Below are 20,118 nucleotides of genomic sequence, written 5' to 3'. Positions count from 1 at the left end.
ATGTTCATACTAATATGGATTGTACATGGGTCAGTCATGCCTCTCTCATCATTCTGAATTTTTTTTTATAATCTTTTTCAAAGAAGAGAAAATTTGTTTACACTTTCCATGGGTTTTAAGTAACTACTTCCCTAAGAAGAGGCTGCAAGGAAACTTGGTAACTATGGTTTGAGTTCCAGTCCATAGATTAAAAACTGTTTAATAAAGGGGCAGTCAGTGGCCAATTTTCAGCATAGAAAGAGGTTACTAATAGTGTGTCAAGGATTGGCCACATAAGCAACAATATGACAATTCAACAATATGAAATTAAATGCAGATTAATATTAGCTATGTCATATTAAAGGGAGCAATTGAAGCTACCTATTCATATTTGGTTGACTGTGTAGATGTGCCCTTGTTAGTTGTAATCTTTAAGGGACAGCTCTGTCACTGTGGGCAGATCAGTTACAGTTAGGAAAACTTGAAAAATTCAGGTGAGATCCTCAACTCCACTCTGGGCCTTTAAAAAGGTAAAAAGTCCGGAGCCTCATAAAGGGCCCTAAAAGACCCACCGCTGGTTTGGGGAGAAATCTCCCACCATTGCCACTGTGGAGAAAACCGTAAGGGCTCCCTCTGAGGACCCCCATGCAAATCCTTGTGTAGGTGGCATGCTTGTCAGCAATCAGGGCTGGCAGCAAAGGCAGTGTCCTGGTAACCTCACGAGCACAGCTGAGCTGTAGCAGGACACCTGACTGGCTGCACTGCTTGATTGGTTGGAAGAGTCAGCAGACGGGATCTTAAGCCTACCAGGAACAGTTCACCAGCTGCTTAAAGCATTTGCTCATGGCTGTGATAGCTCCTGTGCCCACCAAAGTCTCAGCCCATCTCCTGCCTTTCCTCACTTCAGGTAACCCGAATCTGAACCTGGGCTCCAACTCTTAGCACCAGCTGTGACCCTTGGTTCTGGCATCTACGGCTACCGACTTCTGTTCAGACCACTAGCCATGACTCCTGCTCCTACCACTAGGCATGAATGTCCATATCCCGGACATGAAGGAGAGTTGTGTCAGGTTAGAGTTACAGCATACAACAGTGAAGAGATTCTGGGCAACGCTGGGGCCACAAGAGCATTCCTGGGAGGCTGCCATAACAGACATGCCTCCAGAGCTATGTGATTTATGCTGGGGACCCCAGCACAGTCCAGGATCAGGAGGACACAAAGGTAGCTTAAAGCCACCTTCGGACCCTGCACCCATTGCCCATGGCTGCCTCTTAAGGTATGTCTACACAGCTGCTAGGAACGAGTCTCGCAGCCCGGGCTGACAGACACTGGCATGTGAAAAATCACAATGTGAATATTCTGGCGTGGCCTGGAGCTCAGAGGGGGGCGCTTCAGAGCACATGCTCTAACATCACAGCAAGGTCTACACAGCTCTTTTTACAGGACTGATCTCATGTTTTCTTCAATCAAATTCTAAATTCTTTACACCCTTCAATGGAAAAAAATACACACATCCCTCCAGGCACCTACCCATGGGGACTCAACTTTTTTATTTTGTTACAAGCAGCAGCATCAACAGCTATAGGGCAGAATCATGCAGGCCTTTCTATCTCCTTCCTAGGATAGTCCTGGCAGAACCATATTGGTACGACGACACATGTGTACTATAGAAACAACATAGTGAAACCCTCTGAATTCAGGTGTAGGACTAAAATGAACTTCTGGATCTAGAAACATCCTTATCTTCCAAAACGGGAACCCTGAAAGTTTGTGTTACTTGTAGCTACATGAAGGGTTTTGAAAATATTGGCAACTATTTTAACAGGAAGATTTTGGGACACTTTAGTGAAACAGAAAAACCCATCTGTAGTACAACAAAACAGCCAAATACTAAACTTGGCTAGTGAGCAGAATGAAAAGCATATCTACACTTAAAATCACACCAGGTGCAGTGTGAGTAATTGGTGTTATCAGAAACAGTCTAACAAGCCAAACTGGTTGTTCAAATATAATATAAAAATATAGTATTTCCTCTTGTCGTCATCCTCTCTTCTGTTCTCATCCACTCCTCCCCACCCTTCTTCTGCACTCAGGATAACTGTCAATACTGCTTATTTTAAAGAGCTATCCATAGTTAACATTGGTTTTTATAGCTTTGCAATTTTAACTTGCTCTTGTTCATTTATGTCAAATTCACGCAAAACCACCTGCCTCTGATTTCACCATATATATCTCCCTATAGATTCAATTAATTTAAATAGCTATAATGTAATTTGACCCTTTTCATTTATATGGCTAGTTCAGTCTACATCATTCTGATTTACAGGCCAAGTCCTGCAGTGATAAATGGGCCTACAAATTTACCCTAATTGTGAGCTCAACTGTAAAAGAGTATGTGAAAGCTCATAAGATGTTAGAGTAACTCATAACAACAAATGTTGATGGGAAAAGGTACAAAATGGAGGCAGACTGAACTAGTCCAAACTAAAAGGCCCACTGATATAACTCAAGGACTGTTAAGATCATGCCTGAGAAACAAGAAAAGTGTGGAATCAAATCAGTGAGCCAAAATTTGTATGTGGGAAACTAGATCTAACTGGTAAACACATGAATGATGGGATGGGATATTCTATCCACCATTCCCTTGGTGGGTCCTTAAAGAAAGAGACTTTGGGGAGAAAAATTGGCTACTGGAGCAAGTTTCACCATTGTGGTTGCCACCCCAATGGGACCCCAGACCTTCTGCATCCTAATCCTGAGAGATGTCCTAACCAGAGACAGGAACCCAGATAGAATATCACCACCTCTGCTGGCTCCAGCTGAATCCCAACCACAACCTGAGATGAAATGGGATCAGACTTCAAACAAAACAAAATAAGCAACAAGATCAGCTCCAGGTCTAAGTTCCCCCTAAGCTGCCTGGCCGTTCAGCAGGCTGTCAAGGGCTGCACGGTCAGGGAGTGGCACCTTTCCCCCAGCCCGCTGTGGTGAGAAAGGGCTGGGGAGAGTCCTCTCCCCCTGCCACAGCGCCGGGGCAGCCTGCACCCCAAACCCTTCATCCCTGGCCCCACCCCAGAGCCCTCTCCCCCAGCCGGAACCCTCACCCCAACCCTCTGCCCTAGCCTAGAGCCCCCTCACGTACCCCAAACCCTCATCTCCAGCCCCACCCCAGAGCCTGCACCCACAGCCAGAGCTCTCACCCCCACTCCACCCCAACCTTCTGCCCCAGCCCTGATCAACCCCCACTCCAAACCGCTCGGCCCCACCCCCACCACACATCACCTCCATATTGGTGCACATAGCAAAATTCATTCTGCACATGGACATAAAAAGTTAGAGGGAACATTGCGGAGTCCAGGCCATTTCAAGTAACCCTCCCGCCCCGCAAAAGGAAACTTAGATGGTATCAAAGATGGAAGTTACTAAGACTGTCAAACAAGGGGTTTCCTCCCCTCTAAAAACTCTCCAGCTCGAGGGAAAGGGAACAAGGGATGGTTTTTAAACAAAAGCCTTATTCAATACATTTTAAATGCTGTACCTGATTTTCCTTTTCTTTATCTTTAATAAAAAGTTTAAAGGATTTTTAATGGTGTTTGCGCCATTATTAAGAAGGCTGAGGTCTCTGTATACCAAGCCCTGAACCTTTTTTAATGCTGGATAGTGACTGAGTTATGTTAACACCTTTGCCCATTTATTCCATCTAAATGAATACAACAGTCCTCAGCTGGGATAACCTGGAGTAGCTTGACTTACTACATTGATTTACACCCACTGAGGCTCTGGCCCCATGTGTCACTACAAACCACTGAGTAGAAGTAGTCAGCTTGTTATACCACTTTTCAGAGGTGGGATCACCTCAGATCTAAATTGTTATAGTCCAACATCCACTTTATAAGCTTCTTCCAAATGTACAGAAATAGTAGCTAATCAATAGTCAGTATTTAAACAGCATCTCTTAAGCTTATATACTCTCTTCTCCCCACCCTGTCCCCACTAATGTAAATGAAGACCTGTAACTCTGCCCTATGCTCTCCCTGCCACTGGGTTTACAGAAACCCCTACAAGTCAAGTCCATGGTTAGGGCTCTGTAAGTTGGGAGGAGGCAGAAGTACCGTACTGCATCACTACGGAAAAGGAAACCAGAAAAACAGGCCCAACTTGTATTTAAAACCAACATGTACATTGTATTGGCCCCAGGTAAACTGGAAAAATAAATATTGACATTTAACAACAAAAGCAAGTAACTGTGTATGATAGCACTGATTGCTACACACTGAATCCCTAGTCCAAAGCAATCTTCCCTCTGGGTTGGTATCACAGTTTCAAGGTAACTGAACCTGTATCTCCCCCTGCCCGTGGTCCACTGCAGGAGTGGCCAGATAGCTGGAGACCTGAGACCTGTCACCCATCTCTGGGCAGGGACCCTTGTCCCAGTCACTTCTGACCAGGGGTTTCAAGGCGGCACAGCTCCCTGCCTTACACTGTGATGTCCCTAGCAAGCCAGTCTGCCTAAAGGCCAGCACCTGTGCCTTGCTTCCTCCCTGAGGGCTACGAGTAGGGCCCTACCAAATTCATGGCCATGAAAAAACACGTCATGGACCATGAAATCTGCTCTTTTGTGTACGTTTACCCTATACTATACAGATTTCATGGGGGAAGACCAGCATTTCTCAATTTGGGGGTCCTGACCCAAAAGAGCTGCAGCAGGGTCACAAGGTAATTTTAGGGGGGTTGCGATATTGCCACCCTTACTTCTGCACTGCCTTCAGAGCTGGGTGGCCGGAGAGTGGCAGCTGCTGACTGAGAGCCAAGCTCTGAAGGCAGCAGCGCAGAAGTAAGGGTGGCAATACCATACTATGCCATCCTTACTTCTGCGCTGCTGCTAGCGGTGGCTCTGCCTTCAGAGTTCGGCTCCCAGCCAACAGCCGCCGCCCTCCAGCTGCCCAGCTCTGAAGGCAATGCCGCTGCCAGCAGCAGTGCAGAAGTCAGAGTAGCAGTACCACAACTTCCCCCCCACACACACACACACACACTAACCTTGTGACCCCCTCCCCACACACACAACTGTTTTTTGGGTCAGGATCCCTACAATTACAATATCATGAAATTTCATATTTAAATAGCTGAAATCATGAAATTTATGATTTTAAAAATTCTATGGCCATGAAATTGACCAAAATGGACCGTGAATTTGGTAGAGCCCTAGCTATACTGCCAGCAGTTACAAGTTACCACACAGCTCCTTTTAAGCAATCACATTAATTCTTAAGGAAAAAGCATTCCAGAGAAAACAACATAAAAACAATACATAGATTTAATCACACCCTAAACATGCCGGAGTTACCCATCAATGTTGTGGGACCAAAGTCTTTCCAACCCTTCCACCATGCCCGAGGGCCCCTGCCAAATCAAAAAGTCTTGCCTATTTGCAGGATCAGAAGGGAGGCCCTGAATCAGTTTAAATGCAGCCTTTTTCTGCCAAAATCCCTTTCTTTGTTTTTTATCCCTGGAAAAACCAGTTTGAACCAGTACGTGCAAGCTTCCCCAGGGGGTGGTACCTCTCTGGAGGGTTACAACTTATCTGATTCACCTTAAATCACACAACCACAACTGTTTTTAGTTCCTGGAGGAGTTGCAGTAACCCACCCACCATGGACTTGCATACAATGTCTGGTTCACGTGATACACAAACTTAATACAATTTGGTGCCCAAAGATGTCATGGGATTGCAATATCTGTCGCCACTGGCATACAGTCAATGGTCCATCATGATATTAATGGTACTAGTTGGAAATTCCATCTGTAAGATATAGCTTTTAAGTCCTGGACATGGAAATCCATAAAGATTCCATGGCACTTTTTATAAGAATGAGGCAGTGGGTCATATACATAGTACATAGGTAATGGGAAATAATGGCACCCAGATCATAGGTGTATGCAGATTCCTTCCCTGTACAGTGTGGAATGTTGCTATTGGTAGTTAGCTGTTGTATTCCACCACACAGTAGTGCTTATCAGTGCTGCCTATAATGCGGTGTATAAAGTGGTTTTAAAGCACAGTGGGATCCTTCTGAATTTAAGTTAAAGTAATTGAAAATATTGTGGTTCCCCTCCCCCATCACCCTTCTTCCCAATAAGACTCATGGTCAAAGTGCTCCAGCAAAGAGGAATTCTTTTTCTGTATCCTCCAAAAAATAAATATAAGCACTGAGCTCATGCATTCCTTGGCATTAAGCCTAGTCCTTTTGAAGTTTAGTCCTTCTCGCTATAAATCTATTGACTTAAGGGTTGATTTTAATAGTGCAGGTCAGCATCTACTATTTTGTGCACACATCTTCTGCATATGCAACTACAAGGGATTTTTGCAAAGAATGCATGTGGCTAGATAGTTGGCCAGCTAGCCACCCATCCACAAAAATCCCCAAATTTACTGCAGGCATGCTGTAAGTGTGCAAGAAAAAGTATGTGTGTGAAGTGAGACTACTTTTTAAAAATCAGCCCCCATAAATCACACGTGTATTTCAGCACACAGTGTACGATCAGCTAACTGAAGAAAATACAACCAAAAAAATACTACAACAGTAAAGTAAATAGAAAGCCAGCATTGAAAATGTCTCTTTTGCTTAAAAGGGTTCATTCTCCTCTTGATTTGCTTAAATCACGTCCACTAATGTTGATTCATAGAAGCTCAGTGGGAGATATTCTCTGAATGCACACTCACTTGGAGAGGAGACTATAACTCAATGGGCTTTAAATAAATTAACATAAATGGGAGCTATTTATGTGAAGAATGAGAGCTTCATTCCCATCCCCCTCAATTTTAAATGTCTCTTTAAGGACTTATTTGTTCCTCCTTTGTGATGCGAGTTCTGCATTGTCTATTATAGGGCAAGAGAACTGGATACCTGTATAATTAAGATTTATTTCCGAAGCATATCTGGAAGAAGCTGAGGCAAACATTTTCTCGAGAACTAAACCTTATTGCATCACAAAAATTCTGCCTCTGTACAATGTCTTGCTGTGACTTTACTCCCAGTGCACTGTCACTACAATTTTTCCCTCTCTCTCTTTTTTTTTAAAAATATATCCATGAGTTGTCAAGTCTGAAAGATCACTTTTTTTGTTTTTAAACTAACTACTTTTGATTAGTTCTTTGCATCGTAATCTGTTTCCCGCACTACGCTTGACATTTTCCAGATTGCATCTTTCTCTGTCTGCTTAGCAAAGGTACCTTAATTGACAGGGCAATGTGCAGATTCTGGTCATGCATCCGACGAAGTGGGTATTCACCCACAAAAGCTCATGCTCCAATACATCTGTTAGTCTATAAGGTGCCACAGGACTCTTTGCTGCTTTTACAGATCCAGACTAACACAGCTACCCCTCTGATACTGGTCAGTAAATGTGTCTCTACTTCCCAAAATATGGAAATTCAGTAGTTTAACCCAGGAGTGGAGGAATTATAGTGCATCAGGCCAATGGTCCATCTAGTTCAGTAGGTAACAGATGCTACTGAGGAAAGTGCAAAACCCATAATGGAGAATTCTGGCACAATCGTCTCTTAGAATTTTCTTCTGATTGGTTGGTTCATGCAGAAAAAAAGACCACCTCCAACCACCACCACTGGGGCAATCCATTAGACACTACTGCACCTTCCTTTTTGTATTAGGGGGTATTCACAGTCTATCAGAAAAAGGGTCCCATTCAATAAAAGTGCCAATTTAAATACTGTCTGTGTGTGTGTGTGAAGATCAAGCAATTCATTTTAAAACTGGTGATTCTATTTCACTTGGAGCTAAGTATTTTGTTTTTTCTTTAGAGTGCTTTGGAAAACTAGGCAAGAAGCGGTGGAAAAAACTGCCCTCACTCGCTACCCCTTGTGGCTTCCAAGTCCTTTGAACATAACAGGCACACCTACATCTAATTATAAACACGCCAGTCTGGATATTCAAACAAAAAAATAAATAAATATGGTTGTCCAGTCACTATTACTGCCTAAATAAATACAGTCTGGCTAATGCCAGCTCATCTGCACATAGTTTCAGGATGAAGAAAGGCAAGTTTTAAAACAGCTGCTGTTACTGCAAATAGTCTTTTAATAGGAAAAGGGCTGCATCTGTGAGGGGAGTGAGCCTGCTTCTCCCTCTCAAGTACTGTATACACAGAGTTAAAAATATATGGAAAAAGAGGTGAAAGAGAAAAACTACAACATGTAATGGCAGTATTTCTTATTAGTAATGGTATAAAATAGCTAGCATTCTACCAGAGCATATCATAGCCATTCCTGGTAAAAGCTCCAAGCTTGAATCCAAAAACAGATAAACCACAGATCCAGAACTTGAATCTGGAACCAGACAGGCCTCTAAGCCAGTCTGAATCTGGAGGCAAATGGCTTCCAATCCAACCATCTTTAGCAACTGAACCTGCAGTGCTTATTCACATGAGTAGGCCATCAACAGCCTGCAGAATTGGACCTTTAGGCCCTGATTCAGAAAGGTTGTCAGTGGGACTACTCATGTGCTTGAAGTTAGGCACCTGCTTAAGTACCTTATTGAACTGGGGCCTCACCCTGTTTTACTATCCACAAAAATTATTTGAGCAAAGTGGAATATTAATATGAATTACCTCATGTGACGTTGTAGTTTATATGATTTTATAAAAATTTGATAATGAGAATATAATGTAACTGGAATATGCTTCATGCAAAAGGTCTCTTGTAAGGTATCATTACAAAGCTTATTGTCTACGGAGTGTGGTCATCCTATTGTATAAAGGTATCACTCTTGTATCTGAAACTAGAAATATGAAATATAACTGAGGGCCTTTTGTAATTATGCAAAAAGTGTGGGCCATTAATGGTGGTTTAGAATCTTAATGGCTCCCATCAACCAGGACAATTGACTGGATGGCTCTGTTTGCAGGCAAGCTTTCCTATGAGTCAGGCTGGGAGGAATGAAGGCTTGGGGTCTTACACTGACATGTGATCATGTCATCTGAACTGGAATCCATCTTTAACCTGGTGCTTTTCCAGTAAGGGGGAAGGTGTGGAAACCCAGAGGGACAAAGGATTCCCGCCTTATGCAAAAGATATATAAATGGGTGGAACAGAAGAGGGGAGAGGAGCCATCATGAATAATCCTCTAGCTATCACCTGAGCTGGAACAAGAGCTGTACCAGGGGAAAGAATTGTGCCCAGGCCTGGAAGGTGTCCAGTCTGAGGAAAAAACTTACTGAAACATCTCTGAGGGTGAGATTATCTGTATTCAGTTTGATTAGACATAGATTTGCGCATTTTATTTTATTTTGCTTGGTGACTTACTTTGTTCTGTCTGTTACTACTTGGAACCACTTAAATCCTACTTTCTGTATTTAATAAAATCACTCTTTAATTATTAATTAACTCAGTATGTACTAATACCTGGGGAGCAAACAACTGTGCATATCTCTCTATCAGTGTTACAGAGGGCGAACAATTTATGAGTTTACCCTGTATAAGCTTTATACAGGGTAAAACTGATTTATTTGGGTTTAGACCCCATTGCGAGTTGGGCATCTGAGTGTTAAAGACAGGAACACTCCTGTTAGCTGCTTTCAGGTAAACCTGCAGCTTTGGGGCAAGTAATTCAGACCCTGGGTCTGTGTTGGAGCAGACGGGAGTGTCTGGCTCAGCAAGACAGGGTGCTGGAGTCCTGAGCTGGCAGGGAAAACAGGGGTAGAAGTAGTCTTGGCACATCAGGTGGCAGCTCCCAAGAGGGTTTCTGTGATCCAACCCGTCACACCTAGATCAGTGTTTCTTAACCAGTGGGTTATGATCCCTCAGGGGTTCACAAAAAGCAGGGGAGGTCATGAAGAGCTGAAAACATTGTCATAATCAAAAGCAAAGAAAATCTTGCTCCCCACCCAGACAGCCCACCTTTACCTTGCAAGATCAAGTATGCTCGGTCAGTCTCTTGAAATGGGCACGCACACTATACAGCTTTAGCACTGTACATGTTTTACTCTTACTTTTATAGTAAATGTAAGCTGATTGTAAACACTGACTTCAAATGAGGGATTATCAACGTAAAAGATTTGAGAAACAGTGACCTAGATCAAACTGTATTAGACTGCAACTATAACAAAAGTAACAGATTTTCTGCACAGAAAGTCCTGTGCACAACTAAAACAACTGTAACCAGATGGAAAAGAAATGGTTTTTCCTCACTTTCAGCGCACATTAATATCTTTCAGAAGAGGTTTTGTTTTTTTAATACAGCTACTTTCAGAGTAAAATTTTGGACAGTTTCTTTGGCCTAGAAAAGTTGCAAAATGCTTAACAAGGTGGCTGTTTCAACTTTTAATACATATTATTGTAACCTTGGTAAGAATGTCTGAAAATTAAGATTAAAAGTTTTGTGTATTGGCAGCCTGGTATTCATTCTCTTGCAATGTCCTATTCACGAACAGCTGTTCTGCCTCATTTCCTCCCCAGCTGACTAAAGGCAAAAGTTCTGGGGAAAGGAAAACATTTCAGTGATGTTGTGGGCATGTAGGTTTTCTGGTGGAATTCTTGATCATGGGGGCTATGATCATATGGTCATAAACCCCTTCCAGGAAATGCTCTGGCACTTGATCACTGATGTTTAATTTCAAAGTTTAAAAGAATTGTCACTACTCCTAACTGAGTAAAGTTTGATGCAAACTATAATCTCGTTTAAAATAAAAATGGCAAACATGAAAGCATCTTTTTGTGTTAGTCTGTGTTAGCAAAAACAACAAGGAGTCTGGTGGCACCTTAAAGACTAACAGATTTATTTGGGCATAAGCTTTCGTGGGTTTTTACCCACGAAAGCTTATGCCCAAATAAATCTGTTAGTCTTTAAGGTGCCACCAGACTCCTTGTTGTTTTTGCTAACACAGACTAACACGGCTACCCCCTGATACTTGTGTTAGCAAAGGCTATTTAATAGTATATATACAGACTGTGAAGGCTCATGGCCCGGCAGCATGACAATACTACTACTGTTAGTCCAGGATGTGGCACCCACACAGCTCTGTCACACCAGCCCACCAGAATGCTAACCAAGGCACCCTACTATTCCAGCATGAGCCCCCTGCTCTCTCTAACTCTGCTAACTCCTACACTGCTGCTGTTCCATTTCTGGGCCTCTCATAAGCTTCCTTGTTTGCATACAAAGCAACGTATGCATGAAGATCAGCAAGCTTGACTGTTTTGATTAAGACTGTTTTCTGTCCAGTGGCTCTGCAACTGATCTTGCTGAACCTCTGCTGCTACAGGGTGGGAGTCATTCTAATGCACAGGGTGCCTCAGAGGTGCACAGTGAAGGGGTATGGAAATCTGAACCAAAGTGAAGAATGACCCAGAGGAACACAAAGTGTAAATTTACAGCTTCCCTGGGGCAGCTTTGCTTTAAACACCCACTGCTTTTTCAGTTAACAGTGGCATTGCCCACAGTACCTGAAGAACTGTGTTTAAAAACCTGTTGAAACACAGTACAAACCTGTCCACAGCAAAACTGATTTGGTAACACAGGTGAGTAAACGGGGGCAGGGAGAGTGAACTGTATTTTAAAAAGTGTGCAAAGATTTTTTTTTTTAAATGTGTTTAAACACAGTTTGTTAAAAGGAGCCAAAGAAAGCTCTCTCTCTCTCACACACCCCCACCCACCCACACCACTCCTGTAAAATTGCTCACCTGTTCTCTCTCAACCTGAGATAGCCTCAGGTGTAGCTGGCACAGAGAGGCAGCCACCTAGCTGGTGATGCTCTCTGCATCTGCTCCCTTGTAGCAACAACGGTGCTGGTAAATGATGGTGAAAAGAGGGTGGGTGGGGGTAACTGCCAGGGGAAGAAGGAATGATGGAGAACCACACAAAGGGGCTGAGGAAGAGCCAACATGAGTGGACTGAGGAGGAAGGAGGGGAGCTATCGATAAGGGAAGGTTGAAGAAAAGAAGGCCACCAAGAGTGGAAGATAGAATGAGGCATTCAGGAGCAGGGATGGTGTGGCGTGGATGAGAATGGACACTTTGGGATGAGGGAAAGGGAGCATTCTAAGATGGGGGACATTTCCCTTGAATATGGGACCCAGTCATGTATGACAACACCCATATCCAAACTGGGCCACAGTCAAAGACAGCTGGTGTCAGAACGTCAATTAGAAGGCAAACTTCATACCATAGTGTTTTCATTTACATTACATGAAAAATGGATTTACATGCAGTGCATAAGACAAGGTTTGTGTTATTCAGATATTCTGATTTTGTATCCTATAAAATAAAAAAAATGTATATTGGAACCGTTTGCAAAGGTTTTCATTTTAACAAACTGTCCAGCTTTCTTCAGCACTTTCCTCTGTTAAGCAGCTTATGCTAGTTGCCAAAACATGAAGTAAAAGAGTCTCATAAAAATAGATTTATAGAAAGTGCTCAACTGTATTGCACTGCTAAATGTTTCCAATACTCCATCTTCACCTGCGTCTGCTTTTATATTTTGTTCTCTGAACCCGATTTGTTGTGCTTAAAAGAAAGCATATTGTTAACATCCCAGTCCTATGCCTAGGCAAGTATTTTCTTTAACAATTCAGACATTGAGCTCTCTATTAATAATCCTGACTGGTGTGTTCATGTCACTAATGTTTTCTACTGCAAATTACAAGTACAAATGAATTACAAGCACAGGTACTATTGAATCTCTGACATGTCATTGTCCTCAAAGTGACAGTACACGCCTAATGACGTATGGGAAGAGTTTATCATGAGAACAGGGTGCTCTAGCAATCATTCCTTGAAGGCAACAGACACATTTATACATAAGTGAATGAGACAGCACCAGATTTACAAAAGAGAATGTTACCTATAAATCAACCTTCCCTCATCATCTAGGATACTGAATGTATTAGGCAACTCTGATCCCACACGAGACTGCTGCCACTTAATCATAACTAGGACCTTTTCCTCTAGGGGAAAAAGGTCAGGGGGAAAGATGACAAAGATGGAAATAGATTCTTGGCCTGCCTGTCTCCCTACAAGAAACCCATAGTAAGAAAAGTGTCCTTGTTCTGTTTAGGATGTGAAATGTTCATAATATTCAGTGTTTCTCTTACATTCAGTGAAAACAAACTTTGAGCTGCACTTGTTCATCCTATTACCCTGGTCACTGACATACTCAAATTAAATGCTTTGTGGGGTGACTTCCTCTAGGTTAGCTCTCACTCATTCACCTAATCCTACATACTGTCCCCAAAATCCTAATCCAGACACAAAGCCAAATTTAAACACTGAAGCCTACTGTTCCCACCAGATCCCATTATCATTTTCTTTCTTGAAGGGGCCTCATAAAGTTTAAAAAACAAAAACAAACAAACAAACACCACCACATTTGTCTTTTTCTTTTAGCTATTGCTACTAAGGTCTGGTCTACACTAAAGACCTATATTGGTATAACTACATTGCTCAGGTCAGGCCACATGTAGAGGGCCGGCTCTAAAGTTTTTGCTGCCCCAAGCAAAAAAAAAAAAAAGCTGCGATCGCGATTGGGAACTCTAATGCCGCCGCCGGGGCTGGTGCCTGTAGCCGGCCCTGCACATGTACACTACAGACCTTACAGCGGCACAACTGTATCAATGCAGCTGTAAGAGTGCTCGTGTAGCAGTTCTATGCCAACAGGAGAGAGCTCTCCCGTCTACATAATAAAACCACCTTAACGAGTGGCAGTTGCTATGACTGTGGGAGAAGCTCTGCCAACATAGCACTGTGCACGCTACCAGTTATGCCAGTGAAATTTATGTTACTCGGGGAGGGGGTGTTTTTTTCACACCCCTGAGCAACATACATTTTACCGACATAAGTGGTAGTGTAGACATGGCCTTAGAGTACTATAACAGATTTCGGTTTTTGAAGTTTGTTTGCTTTGAACTCCATGAGACTGTTTACACTATGGGCACGTCTTCACTACCCGCCAAATCGGTGGGTAGCAATCGATCTATTGGGGATCGACTTATCGCGTCTAGTGAAGACGCGATAAAATCGATCCCCGATGGCTCTTCCGTCGACTCCGGAAATCCACCGCGGCAAGAGGCGGAAGCGGAGTCGACGGCGGCGCAGCAGCGGTCGACTCACCGCCGTCCTCACCTCACCGCCGTCCTCACAGCCAGGTAAGTCGACCTAAAATACGCCACTTCAGCTACGCTATTCACGTAGCTGAAGTTGCGTATCTTAGGTCGACCCCCCCACCCCGTAGTGTAGGCCTAGCCTATGTGTCCATACAGGGACTAGCACAATGGAGCCTTGACTCATGCCCCCAGGCATGAATAAAATGCAAATAATAGGCAGCATTTTGTGTGTCTGTTTCCCTGAATACTTAAGTTGGGGTTCATCCACACTACAACTACAGCCACAATTGTTTTGTAACTGGTTAGAAGCACGTCACCTTAACAGAGGTTAAGGAACCTAGTTCTGTTTGTTTCCACACAACCTCCAAAGCTGTGTTTGCATATTTGCATATCCACCCACACCTGCCTTGCTATCGGTGTTTGTGTTATTGCATTCTGGGACAATCTGGCAGCTCTCTTGACTCAGCAAGGAAGTTTGGGAGGAACACTGCACTACTAGAACGAGAAGGAGGTTCCTGGATAAAGCTGGGTGAATAATTTTTTTATTTTTTTTAAATAATTGACAATTTTAAAAAAGTTTTTTAAAAAGTCATTTTGGATCAGACCATCAAAATTTTTGGGAAACTGAAAAGTAAAAAATAAAAAAAAATAAAAAATTTGGGTTGAATAAAACTGTAGATTTCAAACATTTTAAAAAAAACTTTTTAATAAATCAAAGAAACTTTTGAAACAAAAAATTGTTTTCAGACCAAAAATAAATCACAATTTGATTTTTTTTCAGAATTTGTTTTCTAATTGAACAATTTTGCAAAATAAACAAATTTGCAAAACAGTTCATTGCCACTGAATGCACACTTTTCTCCAAAAAAAGTTTCATCTGCCAAGTTCTATTCCTGGACATTGTTAGAAGAAACAAGAGAATTATTAATTATAAAAATAACATACACATATATAGCATCTTTCAGCCCAAAGCATTTTACAAACTAGGGGTCAGATCTGGCACTCACTTCATATTACTCAGTGGGAACTTTGAGTGTGCAAATAATTCCAGTATCTACTTACATAAATATAAGTCACCTTACCACTGAACTGCAGCCACCTCTGGAGAGGAATGCGGGAGCTGTTTAATAAGGCTACACAGCTGTTTAGAACTGGAAGTGAGAAACAATACAACAAAACTTCATGGGGAAATTTACCATTGTTGTTTGCAGCACAGTAGCTGTGTTGGTCCCAGGATATTAGAAAGATAAGATTTTATTGGACGAACTAAAAATAAAAATATTTTACCTCACCCACCTTGTCTCTCTTGAGAAATTTAGGCAGACAGGAGCTTGACTTCCACCAGTGCAGATAGGACTATCCCAGGTTCTCAATGGTAAAGGTGTGTTTAATTTATACAAAGTTGGCTAGGATAGATGTTCTGTCTGTACCAATATGAAAAGTTCCCTATTGGATGGATTGGCATTTGGCATATTTTCATGTGATATGTGGTTAGCATTTTTAATCACTACTTAGCTTACCTTGTAAGTTACTTTATGCCCTCTCGTTATTAGTTCATGTTCATACAACACTTTGAGCGCCTGATTTGAAAGACACTAGATAAGAGTGCAGTATTAGTTGCTGTCCTCCAGGGATGCAGCATGCGGTGTAGTGTGGGGAGAAGTTTTGCTGGTTGAGATCCAGATCTGATCTGTGTCAAAGGTTAGGAGTGTCTGGATCTTGCCCTTCTCATTAGCTCCCCAAGGATACGCCTGGAACTGCCACTTTCACTTCTCCTCCAAGTCAGGCGGGTGCCGGCTGTGGGACGGCTCTCCTCGCCCTGTTTTGTTAGTCTGGGAGCAGTGATTCCAACCCCGCCCTTCCCGCAGGGCGGGCAGGGGAGGAGACAGACAGACAATGGCTTTTACCTGTCCCGGAGCGGGAGGAGGAGCCGCCACAGGAGAAGGGAGGAACAAAGTCAACTCCGAGTTTACACGGGACCGGCGCCGCGGGTAGCGCGAGAAAGCGAGGCGCAGCGGGCTGCCGCTGGAGCCAAGGACTCTCCGGCAATCCAGCCAGGTCCCCCTTTGCCTGGGGGAGGATTGCAAGGAGCCGGGGCGGCCCGAGCTCTCTGCCCGGGGCCGGTGCTGCGTTGGCCGGGAGGGGAGAAGGAAACAACGGCAACTTCTGTTTCCCCGCCGAGCTGCTAGAGACTTTTTCTGGGCTGGCAGCTCGCGGCGATCCTGGTGCGCCCCCGGCTCCCCTTCGTGTGGGGGCGGCTCTGAGCCCGGCCAGGGGAGAAGCGGCGGCGCTTTCTCTGCCCCCAGCCCAGTTGGTGACTTTGGGGCGGGGGGCGCTACTGCAGGGAGCCGTCTCTCTCCTGGACCACACGCGGTCGGTGGCTGGGTGGGTGGATCCCCGGAAGGGAAGAAGCGGCGACGCTTTCTCTGCCGCCCGCTCCCCGTTGTTGGTGCCTTGGTTTTTGGCGGGGAGCGGGTGCGTTCCCCGGCACCTCCTGCGCCTTCCTCCCTATGGCCAGCTGCCCTCATGGCTCTGAGCAAGGGGCTGCGGCTGCTCTGGAAGCAGGAGCCGGCTCCGAGCGCCCTGCTCGAGGCGCGCAGCCGCCACGACTGTCTGCTGCTGGAGGCCGGCACCGTGGCCACCCTCAGTAAGTGCCTCTGGCGGGCAGGGCGTGGCTGCGCTGAGCGCACCTGGGAGTGCGGGGCGGGGTGGGTCAGACTGCGGTGTGTGTGTGTGTGTGTGGGGTGGGGTGGGGTGGGGGGCTGTTCATGTGGGCACAGACCAGTATCCAAGGTCTAAGCGTCCAGAGACAGATTTTCAAAGAGCTCAGCTCCCAGTTAGGCACCAAAGTAAGGGCAGATTTTCTAAGGTGCTCCGGGTCTCCCGAGCTGAATCTGCCCTTGGCTGGGCTGCTGTTATCGGGATCCCTACACGTGTGAAAGTTTGGGCTGCTCTGCAGAAGGCTAAGGCTCTAACAATTACACCTGTCAGGGGGCTGGTAGCCTCCTCCCCACAGTGGGACAGCAAGGCCAGGGTGACACTAGACTTTTTCCTTCTACTGTAGTTACTGTTGGCACGGCCTCATCAGCAGTACCAACAGTGGAGGAACTAGTGTAGAGGAGGGCCCGGAGCCTTAAAGTATTACTCAGAGTTCAGCATTGTAACGCCCGCTGCCTTGCCACACGCTGAAATTTTCAGCCCCAAATTAGGTGTTCAGGTTCCCCCTACCAGTGACTCGCAACCTTTCCAGACTATACTGTATCCCTTTCAGGAGTCTGATTTGTCTTGCGTACCCCTAAGTTTCACCTCACTTAAAAACTACTTGCTTACAAAATCAAACATAAAAATACAGAAGTCTCACAGAACGCTATTACTGAAAAATTGCTTACGTCTAATTTTTACCATATAATTATAAACTAAATCAATTGGAATATAAATTTTGTACTTACATTTCAGTGTATAGTTTATAAAGCAGTATAAACAAGTCATTGCATGACATTTTAGTTTGTATTGACTTTGCTAGTGCATTTTATGTAGTCTGTTGTAAAACTAGGCAAATATCTAGGATGGTTACCTAATTTCCCCATCCTGAAATGAAGATTAAAACAAAAACAAAAAATACCTGTGGCACTATAGAGTTGTGCAATTGTACTTTTGTGCAACTTCATATGGGTTTAAACTTCCATGCTCTTTAGAAACAAAAACCTACAGCTGCAACACTGATGTGCAAAACTATAAAGCGGTAGCCTCTTATATACATAAAATTGTGAGAAATTCTTTGCTGAACATGGCGAAAACAAATGTCAATCCCTAATCATTTTATTTACAAATATTTTTTCATAGTTACCAACCAACCATTAGTCATCAAGGACTAGGGCCAGGGGACATTTGAAGTTTTTTGGGGGGAGGGGTCAGTTCCTTTGTTTATTATGCACAAAAAGAGACTCATAATTTTTTTTTAAATGGGAAAAGAATAAATATTTTCCCTTCCCCACCACTATTAGTTAAAATGACAGAATGGAATGATAGCAAGTATGGAAACGGAGATTTTACAAGCAAGAAATTTAAAACAAAACTGGAAACTGATCTAAGCCCAATGTTTCAGTTTGTAAATCTTTGGCCACCTTATAACTTAGAACCTCTTTGTTTTGTACAATGAAAAATTTAAAATCACATTCAAAGCAATGACTGGACACCTTTTTTCCCCTTTTCAAGCCTCTGAATGAGTCAGAATTACAATTTCAGTTGTCCTTGTGTCTCCCTGTATTTCTAGTGTGTTGTACTGCATACAATGTCTTTATCATATTCCCAGATAAAAAATACATTGAACTGGAGTTAAGGTTGGGCATACATATCAGTAATGGGAAAGGCACTATGAGGCTGTTGTAATTATCTCCAAAGCCAGCATTACAAGCCCAGGAAATTCAGAGTTCAATTTAATTTAAAAGATATATTTAGATTTGGAAATGCATCTATGGCATTCAAACAACCTTAACTCCTCCCTATAGTGATGCCATGTAATAGCCAGACAATTAAGATTAGTGCATAATAAATAGTGTTTGTAGTCCTAGATTAGATTAAATTGCTATTTAAAGATACATTTGATTTTTAATTTTTTTCCTTATAGTGTCACCATGGTGTGAAGTTAAGGTTGTTTGGGTGCATTAACAGTGCATTTTGAAAGAGAGCATTTTGCCAGTGGCAGCCCTACAGCTTCAATCTCATTTTATAACAATGGAAGAGGGTAGCCATTTTGAAAGAGAACAGTTCTTCATGGAATTCACAGTAGAAGAACATTAAGCATTAGCCTCTGCTGAAGAAGCAACTTTCACTTATGAAGAATAGTGGGGAAAATTATTATTATTAAAAACAAGTCTCTCAAAGATTGCAAGTTGGAGAAAATAGCGGTAGACACTGTCCCTGCCTTGAAGACCATACAATCTGTGAAAATGAGCAACATGCCAAGGCCCCAGAGCTTCAAACATATAGGCATGTGCTTAACTTTATTACTTATGAGTGAATCCAGTGAAATGATGTCAACGGGACTACCTGCAGTAGTAAAGTTAAGCAAATGCATAAGTATTTGCAGGATTGGAGCCAAAGGGTGTGGGACAAGGATAACATTCAGTTTGTAAGCTCTTGGAGCAGAGACTGCCATTTATTATATGTTTGTACAGTGCCTAGAACAATGGGGCCCACCTGGTTGGGCCTTTAGCTGCTACTGCAATACAAATGCTTAATAATCATAATAATTACACATTTTATATACATCTGCTATATTAAAATTAATTTTAGCTTTGTAATTACACCTCTACCCCGATATAACACAAATTCGGATATAACGCGGTAAAGCAGTGCTCTGGGGGGGCGGGGCTGCACACTCTGGCGGATCAAAGCAAGTTCGATATAATGCGGTTTCACCTATAACGCGGTAAGATTTTTTTGGCTCCCGAGGACAGCGTTATATCGGGGTAGAGGTGTACACATACATCTAGACCTTTCCCTAGCTGCTTCTTAGCATATTCTTTCAGCTGATCTTAGTAGTCAAACACAAATAATGCACAAACTATTTGACTGCTGTACGTTGATTAAATGTAATTTGAACATGTTTATATTTACTAAAATACAGAAAAGAACCCACAGTGTGATCCATTTTTCTCTCATGCTGAGATAATTATATGGCAAAGTTCAAAACTGTGTTTGCATTCTTAAAACTTTGTTTGCGTTCTTAAATGTCAAATTATCCTTTTCTTTTTGGAATCTTTTGTAGTCTGTTGGAACATGTTCTATATAAGCACTGATGCATTACATTGTGTGGGCAAATTGTTGAATACATGTTTTGTGCACTTGAGGGTGAAGCTTATTAGTGATGAATGTAGTCTATAGGATTCGTATTTGTTATACATTAGAAAACTATGCAAATTATGCGTAAATGGTTCCTGATGGGCTAGGTCTACATGTCATAGATAATAATAGCAAGTTAGATATTAAAATAATATATTACCATGTTAAGATAACTAAGCCGC

The 20,118-nt window shown here is 43.0% G+C and overlaps 1 protein-coding gene across 1 annotated transcript in view; it reads left to right on the top strand.

The window, feature by feature from the left end:
* The first annotated feature begins 15,854 nt into the window (after positions 1-15,854).
* SYNJ2 (synaptojanin 2) overlaps positions 15,855-20,118 on the top strand; it is an 88,029-nt gene continuing 83,765 nt past the window's right edge. The window contains exon 1 of the mRNA XM_024214032.3: positions 15,855-16,739. Within this exon, the coding sequence (XP_024069800.2) occupies positions 16,619-16,739 (121 nt within the window). The 5' untranslated portion in view covers positions 15,855-16,618. The remainder of the gene's footprint in view (positions 16,740-20,118) is intronic.

This window comes from Terrapene carolina, unplaced genomic scaffold (assembly GCF_002925995.2).
Source record: "Terrapene carolina triunguis isolate 2854851 unplaced genomic scaffold, T_m_triunguis-2.0 Scaffold85, whole genome shotgun sequence".
Taxonomy (NCBI): domain Eukaryota; kingdom Metazoa; phylum Chordata; order Testudines; family Emydidae; genus Terrapene; species Terrapene triunguis.
This window is presented reverse-complemented; position numbering and strand designations above follow the sequence as displayed.